General features: G+C 40.1%; 1 protein-coding gene across 6 annotated transcripts in view; it reads left to right on the top strand.

Moving 5' to 3' along the window:
• Nucleotides 1-18,561, top strand: part of trnau1apb (tRNA selenocysteine 1 associated protein 1b) — a 53,228-nt gene that overhangs the window by 12,747 nt on the left and 21,920 nt on the right. For all 6 annotated transcript variants that reach the window (XM_048616342.1, XM_048616336.1, XM_020514901.2 and 3 more), the window contains 5 exons: nt 4,854-4,951; nt 7,057-7,156; nt 7,665-7,717; nt 16,677-16,808; nt 17,227-17,346. In XM_048616342.1, coding sequence (XP_048472299.1) covers nt 4,854-4,951; nt 7,057-7,156; nt 7,665-7,717; nt 16,677-16,808; nt 17,227-17,346 — 503 coding nt within the window. The remainder of the gene's footprint in view (nt 1-4,853; nt 4,952-7,056; nt 7,157-7,664; nt 7,718-16,676; nt 16,809-17,226; nt 17,347-18,561) is intronic.

Raw genomic sequence — 18,561 nt, 5'->3', positions numbered from 1 at the left:
TTAACTCTGTTTTCTCCTCCACAGATGCTGCCAGACCTGCTGAGCTTTTCCAGCAACTTTGTTTTTGTTCCTGATTTACAGCATCCGCAGTTCTTTTGGTTTTTATTTAGTGTCCAAAAATTTGTCAGCTGTACAGGTGAAAAAGTCTGTGGGCCTTGCAAGCTGCTGAGGTGGAAGAATGCTGCAGCTGCGAGGTAATTTTAGGCATGTCACTGAAATCTGATCACAAACACATCAAGATCATACAGATAGTGTCACTGCCCCAAAATACCTATGTTAAACATACCTATGTTATACAGGCATCTATCAGTCTTCATTTGCCAAGCACTATGGTAGGGGAGAATTGACAATTCCTTAATAATAAATATCACATAGGTGACATGCACGCATGTCATTGGACACCTGTTTTAGGATAAAGGTGTGTTTGGCACCAGCATGTTTGATTGAGTGGCCCTCTTCAGGATACCCTATGCAGATTCTGAACAGGGAAGGTGCTAGAAAAGTTGCCCTAAAAAATAGGCTGTCCCATTTTCTCCTGCCTGGGAAGCCTATGGAACCATCACCTTAGGCATGAAAGGAAACTCTAAATTTTGCAATTGGTAATGTTAGAACACTTCTGGACAACATCACGAGCAGCCATACGGATAAAAAGAATTGCAGTCATATCACGTGGGCTATCAAGACGTTGCTGCCCTCAATGAGACTTACCTTCCTGGGCAGAGAAAGTTGAAGAGACAAGCAGGGGGATCCATTTTCTATTGGAAGGCAACAATGACAGTGACCCTCATATCCAGGGAGTTGATTTTGCCATTTGGAATGGGATCTTAGATGCAGCGCCAGAATTCCCCAATTTTATAAATGTACAGCTTGTGATACCACACCTTCAACTGTGGCTGTAATTAATATGCCCCTGCTGTTAGCATTTAGGTCCCAATCCTTGATTTATTGCTATTCTTTTATGGCACGTGAGCATTGCAGTATGGTCAGCATTTGTTGCCCATCCCTGCTGCCCTTGAACTGATTGGTTCTCTAGGCTACTTAAGAGGGCAATTAAGTTTCAGCCATGTTGATGTGGGTCTGGAGTCACATGTAGGCCAGATCAGGTAAGTATGGTAGATTTTGTTCCCACAAGGACATTAGTGAACCAGATGAACGATGACCAATCGAACCATGGTTGTTGCTAGATAAAAAGGTAAGTATCAGGGGTTTTAATGCATTTAAGAGTAAATAAGTCACCATAGTAGATAAAATATATTCCAGACTGTTAAGAGAAGCAGGGGAGAAAATAGCTCTGACTATCATTTTCTAGTTCTCTCTGGCTACAGGTCTATGTCCAGAAGGTAAAATACCATTTTTGCATGTCTCTCTTTCACAATGTCCTGTAGGTGCCTCTGACCTGTGTGGCACTTTTTGGTTGGTGTTTTTTTTTCTCTCCAGGTGAAGTCCAGGGCCTTTACAAAAGGCATAGCTGGTGGAATTTGTCCAACTTTTGCCTTCCAAGTCTCACTACCGTAGATTGCAGTTGATACCTTGTGCAGGTGTTCCTTGTGAAATGATCTAAGTCCTGCCCTATCTGAAGGGTTCTATAAAAATGTATGTTATTGCTGTATCAATATATACAGTCTATGAATGAATTAAGCTGTTTTCACAAGCCTGAGTTTCTACTGGCATGTAGGAAATTTAGGTCATTATGCATTAACTTTTGTCCAAACACCTTTTAAAGTAACTTCCCTTTCATTTGTTGGTTAAATATACTATATATATTGATTCTTGAAACTTAGAGTCATAGAGTCCTACAGCGTGGAGACAGGACCTTTGGACCAAATTGGCCCATGCCAACCAAAATGTCCATCCACCACTAACCCCATTTCCCTGCACTTGACCCATAATGTTCTAAACCTTTCCTATCCATGTATTCGTCTGAATGCCTTTTAAATGTTGTTAATGTACCCGCCTCAACCACTTTCGCTGGCAGCTCATTCGATATGCATACTACCCTCTATGTAGAAAAGCTGCCCCTCAGGTTCCCATGTATTCTTTCCCCTCTTACCTTAAACTGATGCTCTGTAGTCCTCAATTCCCTAACCCTGGGAAAAAGACTGAGTGCAGTCACCCTATCCATGCCTCTCGTGATCTTCTACACTTCTATAAGATCCCCCGTCAGTCTCCTACACTCTAGAGAAAGAAGTCCTAGTTTGTCCAACCTCTCCCTATAACTCAGCAGCACCCTTGTAAATTTCTTCTGCACTGTTTCCAGTTTATTAACATCCTTCCTATGGCAAAGTGACCAAAATTGAACACAATACTTCAAGTTCAGCCTCACCAACGTCCTGTACAACTGCAACATGACATCCCAACTTCTATACACAATGCCCTGATTGATGAAGGCCAGTGTGCTGAAAGCCTTCTTCGTTGCCCGTCCACCTGTGACTCTACTTTCAGAGAACCATGCATCTGAGCGCCAAGGTCCTGCTGTTGCACTACATTCCTTAAGGCCGAACCATTCACCATGAAACTCCTACCTTGATTTGATTTCCCAAAATGCAACACCTCACATTTATCTATATTAAATTCCATTTACCATTTCTGGATCCATTTGCCCAGCTGATCAAGATCCTGCTGCAATTTCTGAGAACCTTCCTCACTGTCCATGAAACGACCTATTTTAGTACCATCTGCAAACTTACTAATCATGCCTTGTACATTCTCATCCAGATCATTGATATAGTTAACAAACGGCAATGGGCCCAGCACTGAACCCTGAGGGACACCACTAGTCACAGGCCTCCAGTCCGATAAGCATCCTTTCGCTATTACTGTCAGCTTTCTACCATCAAGCCAATTGTGTATCCAATTTGCCAGCGCTCCCTGGATTCCATGCTGTCTAACCTTCCAGAGTAGTCTACTATGTGGAACCTTATCAAAGGCCTTGCTGAAATCCACATGGACTACGTCCACTGTCCTGCCCTCATCAACCTTCCTGGTCACTTCATCAAAGAACTCTAACAAAATTGTGAGGCATGATCTCTCATGCACAAGGCCATGCTGACTACTCCTCATCAAACCTAGTTTTTCCAAATGCATATATATCTAATCCCTCAGTAACTTACTACCACAGATGTTAAGCTTAAAGGTCTGTAATTCCCAAGTTTTTCTTTGCAGCCCTTCTTGAATATGGGCACAAAATTCACTGCCCTCCAGTCTTCCAGGACATCAACTGTGGCTAACGATGATGCAAATATATCAGCCAGGGCCACTGCGCTTTCTTTAGCTTCTTGCAGGGTTCTTGGATATATCTGGTCAGGACCATGATATTTATCCACCTTCATACATCCTAATATTTCCAGCACCTCCTGTACTGTAATATGGACTGACCCAAGATATCGCCACTAACTTTGCCAAGTTCCCAACTCTTCATGTTTTTCTGCACGGTAAACACAGAGGAGAAATATTCATTGATGACGTTGCCCATCTCCTGTGGTTCCACACATACATGTCCTTGAGGGGTCCTATTCTCCCTAGTTATTCTTTTTCCTTTAATATACTTAAAGAATCTCCTTGGATTCACGCTAATCTTCTCAGCCAAAGCTATCTTGTGCCCTGTTTTCGCCCTCCTGATTTCCTTCTTCAATAAACTTCTGTATCCCCTCTCTGCCTCCAGGGATTCCCTCGATCCCAGCTGCCTGTACCTGAACCATGCCTCCTTTCTTCTCGTCAAAGCCTGAATATCTCTTGTCATCCTGTGTTCTCTATTCCTGCCACACTTGCCCTTCACCCTCACAGGAACATATAGAGTTTGAACTCTAGCTATCACACTTTTAAAGGCCTCCCACTTGCCAGAGGTCCCTTTACCTGCAAACAAACTACTCCAATCAACCGCTGCAAGCTCCTGTCTAATTCCATCAAAATTCGCCTTGGCCCAGTTCAGAACTTGAACCTATGGATCAGTTTCATCCTTCTCCATAACTATTTTAAAATTAGTATAACTAAGGTCACTGGTCCCAAAGTGCTCCCCCACTGTCACCTAAGTCACCTGTCCTGCCCTTTGTCTCAAGAGTAGGTCGAGTTTTGCCCCTGCCCGAGAAGGACCCTCTATATAGTGCATGAGGAAATGTTCTTGAGCACATGTAACAAATTCCATCCCATCTGAACCCTTAACACCATGGCAATCCCAGGCTATGTTAGGAAAATTAAAATCCCCGACTATAACATCCCTATTTCTCCTGCAAGTCTCCGCAATCTCCCTGCATATTTGTATCTCTAATTCCTGTTGACTATTTGGGGGCCTATAGTATAACCCCAATAACATCGCCATTCCCTTCTCATTTCTTAGCTCCACCCACAAAGCCTCACTGGATGATCCCTCAGTTATTTCATTTCTGACTACTGCTGTGATACTCCCCTTAACCAAAAATGCAACTCTTCCTCCCCTCTTTTCTCCACCTCTGTCCTGCCTAAAGCATGTGTACCCTGGCACATCAAGCTGCCAGTTCTGTCCCTCTCTTAGCCACTTTCTATAATGGCTATAATATCTCAGCCCCAAGTACCTATCCATGCCTTGAGTTCATCAGCCTCACCTGTCAACCCTCTTGTGTTGAAATAAATGCAATTTAATCTAACAGGCATTCCTTGGTCCCTGAACTGTCCCAGCCTGACCTGTCTCTTGAACTTGCTATTTCTGATTACTGTATCTCTTTCCTGTCTCGCACTTGTCTCCCTGCTGTCAAGGAACCCACTCCCCTGCCAATCTAGGCAGGTTTTTAAAATGATACTTTAAAGAAGTTGTTGCTATACACCTCAATCTCAAGTGGATACAAGGAAACGATTAACTCATTTTTTCCCCTCCTTTTTAGTTGGAACAGTATATGGATGAGACTTTTATCAAGCAAGCCTTTACTGCTATGGGTGAGCCAACTGTTAATGTGAAAATCATTAGCAACAGAATGACTGGGTAAGAAACATCTATAAAATTTAGTTAATTTTTTGGAGCTGAGAGTCCTGGAGATGTAACACCAGCACAATCAATGTGTTGATGTCTTCACCATCTTTATTAAATATGAAATGGACTAATGAACTTTAGTTTGTGTGAAGTTTGGACAGGCTTGTCTTATTTTCTTTGGTTCAGAAGAGGCTGAGAGGAGACCTAATCAATTGGATAAACTTATGAAGGATCTCTATAGAGTGGAAGAAAGGTCTATTCTATCTAATTAAGAAATCTAGAGGTTTTATTTCAATGGGTTTTTTTTGTTTTCATTCAGTATTAGGGCTTGAAAATTCACTGTGTGAAAGGGTGGTAGAGGGAGAATCCCTCATTATTTAAAGAAATATAAGGAATGAAAAGATGGAAAGTGAGATTGGTCTTTATCAGTCAACACGCATGCAATATAGGTCAGTTTTCTTTGATTTTGTTCTTTCTGTCATGATTTTGTCTCACAACTCAGACTAAGGAACTGCAAAAGCAAATTTCTTATTACAGATGTTTTAATGAGCAGTAAGTTTGCTATTGAATTCATCAATTGCTTCAGATATTTGGTGAGTTAAAGTCCCAAAATACTCTCAATGAAGCCCCAATTGATAATTCTAATCTTTCTTCTGTGAAGTCTGCAGAAATTTCAAGGCTGACGTTCCTGATGTTTGCCCATCCTCCTCTATATTTACATTACCAGGGAAGAAAAGAACAGGGAAAAGAGGTGACAATCTGCTTTACTCAATTTTCAGTGAGAGGTGGGGTGGTGCTGCAGTTTTGGTACCCAATTAACGGTATTGTGGTGGGAGGGGCATTTACAACGTCTCATTTTGTTTATCTGAAGTAGTATTTGATGAGTGCTCCCTCAATGAAAGCATCTAGTGAAGCAGGATTTTAAGATGTTCCTCTATCTGTCAACTGTTTGGCAAAGCCTGTAATTAATCATGCATCTAGAGGCAACTATGGTTTTCTGATTGTTGATCTCCATCAGTATTCAGTGTTTTCTGCCTGAGAAGCTTGCAGAATTACTTAAATTTCATCCTCCTATAGTCTGAGTAAGTCTCTGCTGTGTGTCACCCTCTACCTTGGTGCTCTAGGATTAGGTTAATAACCTTGCCGTGGACAAGAGTAGCACAGTTGGGTTTGCTGCTCCTGTCCAGTGCCTGGAAGGTCTACCATTTCATTTTCAATGACTGACATATAGGCCACTAGTGTGCATGATAAATTTGTAGTACCATATGTTTTGTCACTATTTCTGAGTGTGCTGACTATCTTCAGCAAATGGAGGCTTTGCTAAAACTTAAACGTTCTACTGTCAAGGATGTGCTGTGCTGTTAGAGCCTTACACTGAATGATCCCAAGTTGTTTCTGAAGGAGGAGGTAACATTACAAACTAAATCATCTCATATCTCCCCTTTGCAATTCCCTGTAGTTGATTGAGCTAGAATGGATGATATGCCTTTTTAGTTAGGGAATGTTGCGCTGATGTGGGTAACTATAAGTACTAAAGAGGAATTATATATAAGTAAATAAATGGATCTGAATTCCTCATTGCTGCTCTGTCCCTACTAACAATGAAATGTCTCAGTGCATTTTTATGCTTCAATATGGAATATTGTGTGGACGTTGTTTGACAACATGTGCATATGGATGTCAAATGTAGCCATGATCATCCTGGTTGAAACAAAAGCTGAAAATGTTGGAAACACAGCAGGTCAGAAAGTGCCGCTAAGGAAGAAACATAGTTAATTTTTAAGGCCCGTGACCTGTATTGGTCTCATTTAAGTGTCCGTATTAAAGTATCCTATCAACACTCATGAGGCTTAGCCACTGAAACACTCATGAGACTGAGTTAGCACATGTCTGGCTTTGGCAAAATGGTACACTTGCAAAATATTATTTACATATTTAGCATGGAAAGACTTGCTGAATACTGCAATCAAAACTATTACAGAATATAAAATGAAATGTTTTGCATAGCTCACTCAAAATTCAGCTTTGAAGTATTGCAATTACAGATGTGATTGCATTGTTCTCTGTGGTCTTGTAGTGGTTGGTGTTCTGTACACTAATGTCTGGTTTGATTTCAGAACACTCGCAGGATATTGCTTTGTGGAATTAGCTGACCAACCCACTGCTGATCGTTGTCTTCATAAACTGAATGGGAAGCTTTTGCCAGGTTCAAATCCGGTAAATCTCTTCACTGGACAGTTCTCATTGTCATACGCTCAGTTGGTAGCTCTCATGTCTCAACATCAGATATTTGGACTTGTCTAAAACTTAAGCATAAAATCAAGGTTGATACTCCAGTGTGGTACTGAGGAGATGCTGCACTGTTGGAGGTGCAATCTTTCTGATGGAGGTCCTATCTGCCCTCTCAGGTGTACATAAAGATCCCATGATACTATTTCAAAGAAGAGCAAAGATTATCCCTGGCATCCAAGCCATTCTATCCCTCAGTCAACATCACTGAAACAGTTTTGTTTGATTCTTACCATGTTGTTTGTATGAACTTGCTGTTTGTAATTGGCTGCTGCATTACAACAGTAACAAGACTTCAGAATGTCTTAATTGAATGTTAAAATGCTTTGAGGTATCCTGTGATTATTGGAAAGTATATAAGTGCATGTTTTTCTTTTTACTGTGCTTTGAAATGGATACTGATACAATCCTAATTTTCCTTGTTTTATATGTACAGCCAAAGAAATTCAAGTTGAATTATGCAACCTATGGAAAAAAAACAGATGTAGGGTATGTATTTTTGTCCATTTTAACTCTTTTCCCCCTCCATATTCTATTATTTTCCATTCATGCAAAGTTTCATTGGGTGTAAGAGGAGAATTGTTGGAAACAGCACCCTTTAATGAGAAAAATCGCTTGTAACCAAGGAATCAAGGAAATTCTAATTCAATTAATCATAAAATGACAAAACTTTCAAATCTGAAAGCACTCTAAAACACTCTAAACTATAGCCTAGATAACAAGGTGCAGAGCTGGATGAACACAGCAGGCCAAGCAGCATCAGAGGAGCAGGAAGGCTGACGTTTCAGGCCTAGAACCTCTTCAGAAAGCTGTGTTCATCCAGCTCTGCACCTTGTTATCTCAAATTCTCCAGCATCTGCAGTTCCTGCTATCTCTAAACTATAGCCTGTACTGTTTCTAAACTGCAGACTAGAAATTTATAGAAGTGGTTTATAATTTACATTTTGCAAACTGGTGCCATATAAACTAACATTACCCAATATTTGCTATATGCAAGGTATGATGTAGTATTGCACATAATGCAATGATATAAAACAAATTCTGCGGTGGGTTAGAACATACTTGTCCTGTTTTTTTGGCTGTGAGTGACATTGGGATTGTGATCCCCTGTCAGCATTTTAGTTGTACAGGAGTGGGATGAAAACTAAATCCGTCATATATAAATGGCATAAATTAAGGCTGCGTTTTATACAGGTGGAAGCACTGACTGGATACTTGTTCACATAAAGATATACTTGGGTGTTTGGCCTGACTTCCTGCTTCTTTTCTGTGGTTACATCCAATACAGGGCCTCCCTGGAGAAGGTGGGTGTCTACTGATATATTTGAGGCCTTCCTTGACTGATGGATGCTGGGGGAGGGTGGGGCTGGAGTGCATCATTGATACCAGGAATTATGTTTTGATTTAATCTTAAAATGTTTGTATAAAGTTTTTGTTTTTATCACATTCGATTTTATTGCTGTTTCACTCAGGCCACTTAAGTGATTTATTGGTGCCAAAGAGAGGTTTAAAGAGATTATTAATGACGTGGGTAGTGGGTTGCAGAGTTTAAAGGTATACATTCGTCATGTCTTGCTTTGTGAATAAATCTAAAACTGAGTAAAAATTGATGTTTGATCTCATTCTTTTTCATTTAACACAAAAGACATTTAAGATATTTAACACAAAACAGATTAGTCTCGCATTTTATTCAAAGCATTTTCAAATACAAGCAGCCAGGTTCAGTTGAAGTCTTCAAATCATGTTTCATTCTCAAGATTTTGTGTTATGGAATTGTATTGCAGGCCTAATTCAAAATAACTAAATTTTTATCTATAGATAAAGAAAATCATTGAAATATTACCTAGAATCATTGAATTGTGACAGAACAGAAGAAAGCCATTCACACTGTTGTGCCTGTGCTGGCCCCTGGAATGAGCAAGTCACCTTGTCGCACTCCCCTGCGTTTTCCTCATTACCTTGAAAATTTTGCTTTTCAGATAACTGTCCACTTCCCTTTTGAAAGTCTCAACCATGCTGTACCATACACTAGTCCAGTGCATACCAAATCCTAACCACTCACTGCATGAATTTTTTTTCCTTATGTCACTATTATTTCTTTTGTCAATTGCCTTAAATCAGTGTCCTCTGGTTCTTGCTCCTTCCACCTGTGGGAACAGTTTTTCCCTAACTAATCTGTGCTGATCCCTCATGATTTGTATACCTTAATCAAATCTCTTAAATCCTCGTCTCCAAGGAGAAGATCTGCATTCGTCCAAGTAACTGTCAATTTTGGCCTGAGCTATCATTTCTAAAGGCTTCCCCATCAGAAGTTAAATTACTTGACCTGTAGTAACTCACCTTTACAGCCTTTTTTGAACGAAGTTGTAACATTTAAAATTCTCCACTTTTCTGGCACCATCCTGGAGTCTGAGGAAGATTGGAAGATTGTGGCTAGTTCCCTTCCAATTTCTACTCTCACCTCCTTTACTATCTTTGGATCTTTCTCATCTGATCTTGGTCCTTTATCAACATTCAGTACAGACAGCCTATCTAATACCAATTCCAAATCAATTTTAAACACTTCAAGTGTTGAACTACCTCCTCTTTCAATGTGATCTTTGCAGCAGCATCTTCCTTGAAAAAAATGAAAGAAAAGTACTCATTTCATACCTTCACTATGTCCTTGCATTCATGGGTAAAATCTCATTATGGTCCCTAACTCTCCCTTCTTACCAACCATTTACTACTTATATGCATATAGAACACTTCTGGGTTCCGTCTTGTGTTAGCTGCCTGTCTGTTTGCATACACTGTCTTTGTTTTTCTTATTTTTCAATTTCCTTCTGTACTTCCTATATTTAGCCTGGCTCTCAATTATTTGATCTATCTGGCAACTTCTTATAAGTACACTTCTTCTGCTTCACTATCACTGTCTCTTTTGTGATCCAGTCAGCTCTGGCTTTGCTTGCCCAATTTTTCCCTTTATGACAATATACTTTGAGTCTACTTAAACTGTATCTTTAAAGGCTACTCAGTTAGTTTTGCGTGTTAATCTTTGGTTTCTATTTATCTGGGCCACATTCACTTTTACCCCATTGAAGTTGACTTACCCCTCGTGAATTTTTCTTATTCCAGATAGTCCTTTGTTCTTTTCAATAGCCAACCCAAACCTTATAGTCACAAGCCCTAAATCTTTCTGCACTGGCATGTGATCAATGCACCTCATTTTGAAGTACTAGTTCTAGCAATGGCTCCCTTATCTTTGGATTGGTAACACATTACTGCAGAAAATTTTCCTGAACATGCTCCAGAAACTCTTACCTCTCGCTGCCTATGACTACTGCTACTCTTCCAGTCTTTGTTCAGATAATCTTTGTCAGAACTGGAAATGTCTATGAACCAGCAGTTTTTAAGCATGTACAGAGTCAGGGAAGGACAGAACAAAATGGAAGGTGTGCGATGGTGGAACATAGGTGTGATTGGGTTAACTATGATGAATTTGTTTTTGTTGTATCAGTTTGTTCTCCAGGAGCCGGTACTCAGTGAATGTTGTAATATTCAGTGGAGAGACATTTGATTGTTCCAAAATGTTAGTTATATTCATTACTGCCTGAGGATAAGGATGGGGCCTATTACAAGGTTTCATGAGGTTATTTAAAACAGTTTGGTGGTCACTGAAAAGTAGTTCCTAGGTCACAGACAGTTGGAAAAAAAGACAAATATAGTCAGAGGAAAAGCAACTAAGTTACATTTGGTTGTCTGGTGAAATGTGAACAGCAGTTCAATGGGTCTGCGCTGTTAAAATTCAAAGACAATAGACAGTAAGCATTGGAGTCAAGGCTCTAGAAATATCCATGGAGCTGTATTGGCTGAGAAGATGCAATGTGCCACTAATAGTTCAGTATAATTCTGAACAAAGATGAAAGAAACCCACAAGCAATAGATTAGAGCTCAGGAAACAAACACCAGGCAGTACTAGCTTGATGAAACTCGCCTTTAATGAAAGATTGGAGTTGTGCCTGTGAGTAAGTGCTCGACTAGAGTTTCCAAGAATCCAGGGTAGCAAGGTGTCAACGAAGGAAAGTGAACCACCAAAACATGAATAGTCATTGAGGTTGTCCATGACAGTATGGATTTTGAAGGGGTGTCAAGGTCATGTCATCAAAAATAGAGGTCATAGAGTTGTACAGTGCAGAAACAGACCCTTTGATCCAACCCGTCTATGTCGACCAGCTGTCTGAAATTAATCTAGTCCCATTTGCCAGCATTTGGTCCATATCCCTCTAAACTGATACTATTCATGTACCCATCCAGATGACTTTTAAATGTTGTAATTGTTCCAGCCTCCACCACTTCCTCTGGCAGCTCATTCCATACATACACACCCTCTGCATGAAAAAATTGCCCCTTAGTTCCCCTTTATATCTTTCCCCTTTCGTCTTAAACCTATGCTCTCTAGGGTTGGACTCCCCTACTCTGGGGAAAAAGACCTTGTCTACTCACCTTGTCCATGCCCGTCATGATTTTATAAACTTCTATAAGGTCACCTCTCAGCCTCTGACGCTCCAGTGAAAATAGCCCCAGCCTATTCAGCCTCTCCCTTTGGCATAAACCCTCCAATCCCAGCAACATCCTTGTTTAACAACATCTTTCCTACAGCAGGGAGACCAGAATTGAACGCACATTTCCAGAAGTGGCCTAACCAATGTCCTGTACAGTCGCAATATGACAGTCCCAATTCTTATACTCAATGCACTGACCAATAAAGGTAAGCGTACCAAATGCCTTCTTCACTATCCTGTCTACCTGGGACTCCACTTTCAAGGAACTGTGAACCTTCACCCCAAGGTCTGTTTGTTTGACAACACTCCCTAGGACCTTACCATTAGATTTCTAAGACCTGCCCTGATATGCCTTACCAAAATGCAACACCTCACGTTATCTAAATTAAACTCCATCTGCGACTCCTCGGCCCATTGGCCTGTCTGATCAAGGTCCCGTTGTACTCTTGAGATATCCTTCTTGATTGTCCACTACACCACCAATATTGATGTCATCTGCAAACTTGCAAATCACACCTCTTATATTCACATCCAAATCATTTCTATAAATGACGAAAAGCAGTGGACCCAGCACAGATTCTTGCGGCATGCCTCTGATCACAGGCCTCCATTGCAAAAATCCACCTTCCACTGTCACCCTCTGTCTCCTATTTTCAAGCCAGTTTTGTATCCAAATGGCTAGCTCTCCCTGGATTCCATATGATCTAACCTTGCTAACCAGTCTACCATGCAGAACCTTGTTGAATCCCTTGCTGAAGTCCATATAAAGAACATTCACCATTCAACCGTCTTTGTCACTTCTTCAAAATTTCAATTAAGTTAATGAGATATGATTTCCCACACACGCAGCCATGTTGACTATCCCGAATCAGTCCTTGCCTTATTAAATACATGTAAACCCTCTTCCACGGAATCCCCTCCAACAACTTACCCACAACTGATGTTAGGCTTTAACAGTCTGTAGTTCCCTGGCTTTTCCTTACCACCTTAATTAATAGCACCTCATTAGGCATCCTCCAATCTTCCGGCACCTCACCCATGGCTATCAATGAGATAAATATCTCAGCAGGGTGCCCAGCAATCGCTTTCCTAGCTTCCCACAAAGTTCTGCGATACACCTATCAGGTCCCAGGGATTTATCACCTTTTTGTGTTTTAAAATGTCAAGCACCTGCTTCTCTGTAATATGGACATTTTTCAAGATATCACCATTTATTTCTCCAAGTTCTTCACCCTCTATATTCTCCACAGTAAATACTCCTTTTGTATCTCACCTGTCTCCTGTGATTCCACATGAAGAGGACCTTGTTGATCTTAAAGGGGCCCTATTTTCTCTTTGGATACTCTTTTGTCCTTAATGTGTTTGTAGAATCTCTTTGGATTCTCCTTTACCCTATTTGTCAAAGCTATCTCACGTCTCCTTTTTGCCCTCCTGATTTCCCTCTTGAGTATACTCCTACTGCCGTTATACTCCTCTAGGGATTCACTCGATCCCAGCTGTCTATACCTGACATATGCCTCCTTTTTCTTGACCAGAACCTCAATTTCTGCAGTCATCCAGCATTCCTACACCATCTAGCCTTATCTTTCACACCAACCGAATGAAGAATCGTAAACTCTTGTGAGATTTGGTGACCGGCGGAGTTACTAATGTCTAGGGTAGATTGCTAAGAAATCCACAGGACCTCTCTTCATCACATTTGTTATTTGATGTGTTCTGTGGGGTGTTCAACCGTTGTTTCTCTGTTACCCATATTTGGCTCATGTTAAGTTTTTGTGATATTAGAATATATCATATCTATCTTGACATAGTCTAACCCTTTTCTTCGTTAGCAATCTTTGCATGGTTAAGTTTAATTTATTCTTTGTTGACTAAAGAAACCTTGCTAAATTGTTTCTAACATTAAACCAGATAAAGTCATATAACTATATAATTGTCCTCTCATTATCCTGGTTAAATTTAAAATTTGTTGTGGTCAATGGAGGAATGGGATACAAAAGGAATTGGTGCACCTTTCAAACCTTTGTCTTAACAGTACTTAACAGAATAAAAGCTGTTACATTTCTACATTTATTCCAATTCTAATGAAAGTTCAACATGAAACACTGACTTTGTTTCTCTCTCCATAGATGCTACATGACCTGCTGAATACTTCCAGCATTTTGTCTATTTATTTCAGATTTCCAGCATCTTCCTGCATTTTGTCCTTGCTATTTTTTTAAAGTCTAGGTTTTCCAGAATTTTATAATTTTAATGTTTTAAACATGTTATTTCTAGCTCTGTATGATGACTTAATGGGAATAGGGTAATGTTAATTGTAAACACCATAAGATTATTGCTAAATTTGATTGGATGATTCCATGATACTTTCTGGTTCATGAGTTTTCAAGAAAACAATTGAGGGATTAAATTACTTGATTTTCTGCTTTATACTCATTGCTAATTGATACTTTGCATTATTCTTGATTTATAGAGGAATAGAGTCATACAGCATGGAAACAGACCCTTCAGCCCAACTAGTCCATGCTGATCATGTCCCCAAACTAAACTAGTCTCACTTGGCTGCATTTGGCCCATATCCCTCCAAACCCTTCCTATTCATGTACTTATCCAAATATCTTTTAAATGTTGCAACTGTACCTGCATCTACCAGTTCCTTTGGCAGTTTGTTCCACACGCAAAACACTCTTCTTGTAAAAAAAGTTGCCCCTCATTTCCTTATTAAAACTTCGTCCTCTCACTTTAAAAATATGCACCCTAGTCTTGAACTTCCCCACCCTATGGAAAAGACCCTTGCTCTTCAACTTATCTATGTCTCTCATGATTTTATAAATCTCTACAACCTCAACCACCTACACTCCAGTGAAAAAAAAGTCCTAGCCTATCCAGCCTATTTTTATAACTCAAATCCTCCATTTTGGACAACAACTTGGTGAATCTTTTCTGAACCCTCTTCAATTTAATTATCCTTCCTATAGCAGGGTGACCAGAACTGCACACAGTACTCCAGATGAAGCCTCACCAACATCCTGCACAACCGCAACATGACATTCCAAACCCACACTCAAAGATCTGTGCAATGAAGGCAAGTGTGCTAAATGCCTTCTTAACCACCATTTACCTGTGATACAAACTTCAAAGAATTATGTAACTGAACCCCTAGATCTCTGATCTACAACACTACCCAGAGCCCTACCATTAATTGTGTAAGTCCTGTCCTTTTTGTTTGAATTTATTTACTTGAACTGTTAACCAGCTAATTTTTTAAAAAAAATTATTTCATGGGATATGAGAGTTGCTGGCAAGGCCAGGATACTTTGGCCATTTCTAATTGCCCTTGGAAAGGTGGTTGTGAGCTGCCCTCCTGAACCACTGCTGTCCATTTAGTGTAGGTACAGTCATAGTGCTGTTGGGAAGAGGGTTTAGATTTTGATCCAGGAACAGTGAAGGGACCACAATACCGTTCAATGACAGAATGATATGGGTCTTGGAGGGGAACTTAGTAGTGCACGCATGCATCTGCTGCCTTTGTCCTTCTAGGTGAAGGTGTTTCTGCTTTGAAAGTTGTTGTAGAAAAAACCTTGGTGAGTTGCTGCAGACTGCTGCCAGTCTACATTGGTGGTAAAGGGAGTTGGATGGAGTTCCAATCAGGAAACTTACTTTTCCCTGGATTTTGTCAAGCTTCCTGACCATTGTTAGAGCTGCCTTCATTCAGATGAGTGGAGAGTATTTCATCACCCTCACAACTTGTTCCTAATTGATAGTTCCAGGCATTGGGGAATCGGGAGGTGAGCTACTCGCTGAATAATTTCTAGCTTCTGACCTTTTCTTGTAACCACAGAATTTGTCTAGCTGGTCATTTTCAGTTTCTATTCAGTGGTAACACATAGGATGTTCATGGGCAAGGGTTGTTTTGCGAAGGCAAGGAAATTAATTTCAGTGGAAGATGGTTAGTTTTTTTTTTAGTAAAAACCGAAAGAACTACTGATACTGCAAATTGGGAACAAAAACAGAATTTGTTGGGTAAGCTCAGCAGGTCTGGCAGCATCTGTGAAGAAAATATCAGAGTTAATGTTTCAGGTCCAGTGACCCTTCCTGAAATGTTAACTCTGATTGTTTCTTCACAGATGCTGCCAGACCTGCTGAGCTTTTCCAGCAACTTCTGTTTTGGTTAGATTCTCCTGTTGGATATGGTGATTGCTTGAGACTTGTGTGTTACAAATGCCATTTATTACTTGTCAGTTTAAGCCTGAATGTTGATGACATCCACATCTCATGAATGAACGGTGGCAAATACATGGGAACACTACCATCTTCAAGTTCCCTTCCAAACCACTCACCATCCTGACTTGGAAATATATCACCATTCCTTCACTGTCGCTGGGTCAGAATCCTGGAATTCCATCCCTAATGGCATTGTGGGGCAACCTACAGCAGGTGGACTGCAGCAGTTCAAGAAGGCAGCTCACACTCCCCACCTACACTCACCTTTACTGGCTCCATCCCTGCCTCTTCGACCTGTTTGTTTCCTCTCCACCTATCCTCTCCTCTATCCATCTTCTATCCGCTTCCCACTCTCTCCCTATTTATTTCAGAACCCCCTTCCCCTCCCCCATTTCTGATGAAGGGTCTAGGCCCGAAACGTCAGCCTTTCTGCTCCTATGATGCTGCTTGGCCTGCTGTGTTCATCCAGCTCTGCACCTTGTTGTCTCGGATTCTCCAGCATCTGCAGTTCCTACTATCATGGGCATATTACTGTTTTATCAAATGTTTTTTGTTGAACTTTATAGAAATACTTGCAAAGTCTATTATCTTGCTAACGTCTATAGTTGGAACACAGAATGTAATGCTTCTGTTGCATTTGGCTTCAACTACATTTTCATGTGATACATCTTGTTCAACAGCCAGGAATATTCCATATTTGTGGGCGATCTCTCTTCTGACGTTGATGATTTTCACCTCTATGATTACTTTGTGAAAAAATATCCATCTTGTAGAGGTGGAAAAGTGGTGACAGACATATCTGGAAACTCAAGGTATTCTAACTGTTTTGTGTCAATGCTTAGAACTTACACTTCTGCAGACACCTTAGAGAAAGGCTTCTCAGCAAACTGCAATTATCAGTGTAATTTGTATGTCTTTGTATTAAATGCTGTGAAATTTAGTTGTAACTTAATGATTATTAAATGGCCATTTTATCATATGCTATGAAACAGCCCTTTTATTTATAAACCACAGTGGCTAATGAAAAACATGCCATATGTTGAATTAAAACATTCTTTCTATCCCAGCCAGGATTAACAAGCATCCCAAATACTTGGACTGATAGTACCTCAGATGTAAAATAATAACACTAATATTATGTGGTTCAAACCATTTACAATCTGGTGATGCAAGCAGTTCATACCATAAGATGGCTGCAGTGTAAACAGTTATTTGTTCTTCTTTTATTAGAGGTTTTGGGTTTGTCAGGTTTTCTGATGAAGCAGAACAGAAAAAAGCTTTAGAAGAATGTCAGAACAGCAAAGGATTAGGAGGAAAGCCAATCCGAATAAGCATAGCAGTACCTAAAAGGTAAGCTGTACCATCCTGGTGTGGGAAATGGAATAACAAACTCTCAGGGTTTGAAGGAGGAATTAACCAGATTTCAGTCAATAAATGGGATTCAGATTATTACAAATGCATCCATATCATGGAGAACCAGAATAATCTTGAACTCTTAGCCTAAAATTTTTGGCAGAAACCAACTCCATATAAACTTTCCAATGAGAAATCTTGTCATATTCTTTCATGTAGGTCACAGGAAATGAAAGGAGCATTAAAGTGAAAACTTTACCAAGGGAAGAAAAACACAATAAGAAGCTGTAGGTGTAAAAATGTAACTAATCTCTTGTTACAAGACTCCCAGACAGTCAGGCAGAGTGAGAAATAAGTTTTTTCTAGGCAAATCTCAGAAGTTTAGAAATAATAGGATAATAATGAAGGGACTTCAACTTCCCCAATATTTACTGAGGTGGACAATGTATGAAAGGCAACAATTCAGAATTGTTAAAATGCATCCAGGAGAGTTTTGTTTAAGTTAGCATGTAAAAAAAGAGAGGGGATGATGCTGGGCTAATTTTAGGGAATGAATATGACATTGGTAAATGCGTCAGTGGAAAGCATAGCAGTGATAGAGACCATAATTCAGAAAGATTTAAGGTAATTGTTGATAAAGCTAAGGATGCCAGAAATAAAGGTTCTGAACTGGTGGCAGGCTGATTTCAATGTGATAAGGTTGGATTTGGCAATTGGCCTTGCAGAAAAATCCACATCAGAGCAATCATTCAAAAGGATGTTAGTGAGGGTGTTGGCCAGCATGTTTCTATGAAGGTGAAGAGTAGGACTAACCAATCTGGAGTAGTCTGGATATCAAGGGGTAAGTGGTATTGGATAAGGAGAAAAAGGAAGCTTATTGCAGATACTGAGGGCTCAAAACATTGGATGCCCTAGAGGAGTATAGAAAGTGCAATGGGTTATTTAAAAAAGAAATCGGAAAAGAGGAGATGCAGAAGTACTGGTGGGTAACATTAAAGAAAATCCAATGGCATTTTATAAGTATATTAAGGGCAGCAGAATCACCAGGGACAGAGTAGGGCGCATTAGGGACCGAAGTGGCAATCTGTGTTTTAGAAGGTTTTAGAACTATGGAACCACAGAAATGATACAGCACTGAAGGGGACCATTCAGCTCATCTAGTCCATGCCAAACCAAGAAACACAGATGCCCTTTCTAATCCCATCTTCCTGC

This window comes from Rhincodon typus, chromosome 2 (genome assembly GCF_021869965.1).
Source record: "Rhincodon typus isolate 14 chromosome 2, sRhiTyp1.1, whole genome shotgun sequence".
In the NCBI taxonomy this organism is placed as follows: domain Eukaryota; kingdom Metazoa; phylum Chordata; class Chondrichthyes; order Orectolobiformes; family Rhincodontidae; genus Rhincodon; species Rhincodon typus.
The sequence above is the reverse complement of the archived record's forward strand: the minus strand, read 5'-3'. Positions and strand labels throughout refer to the sequence as shown.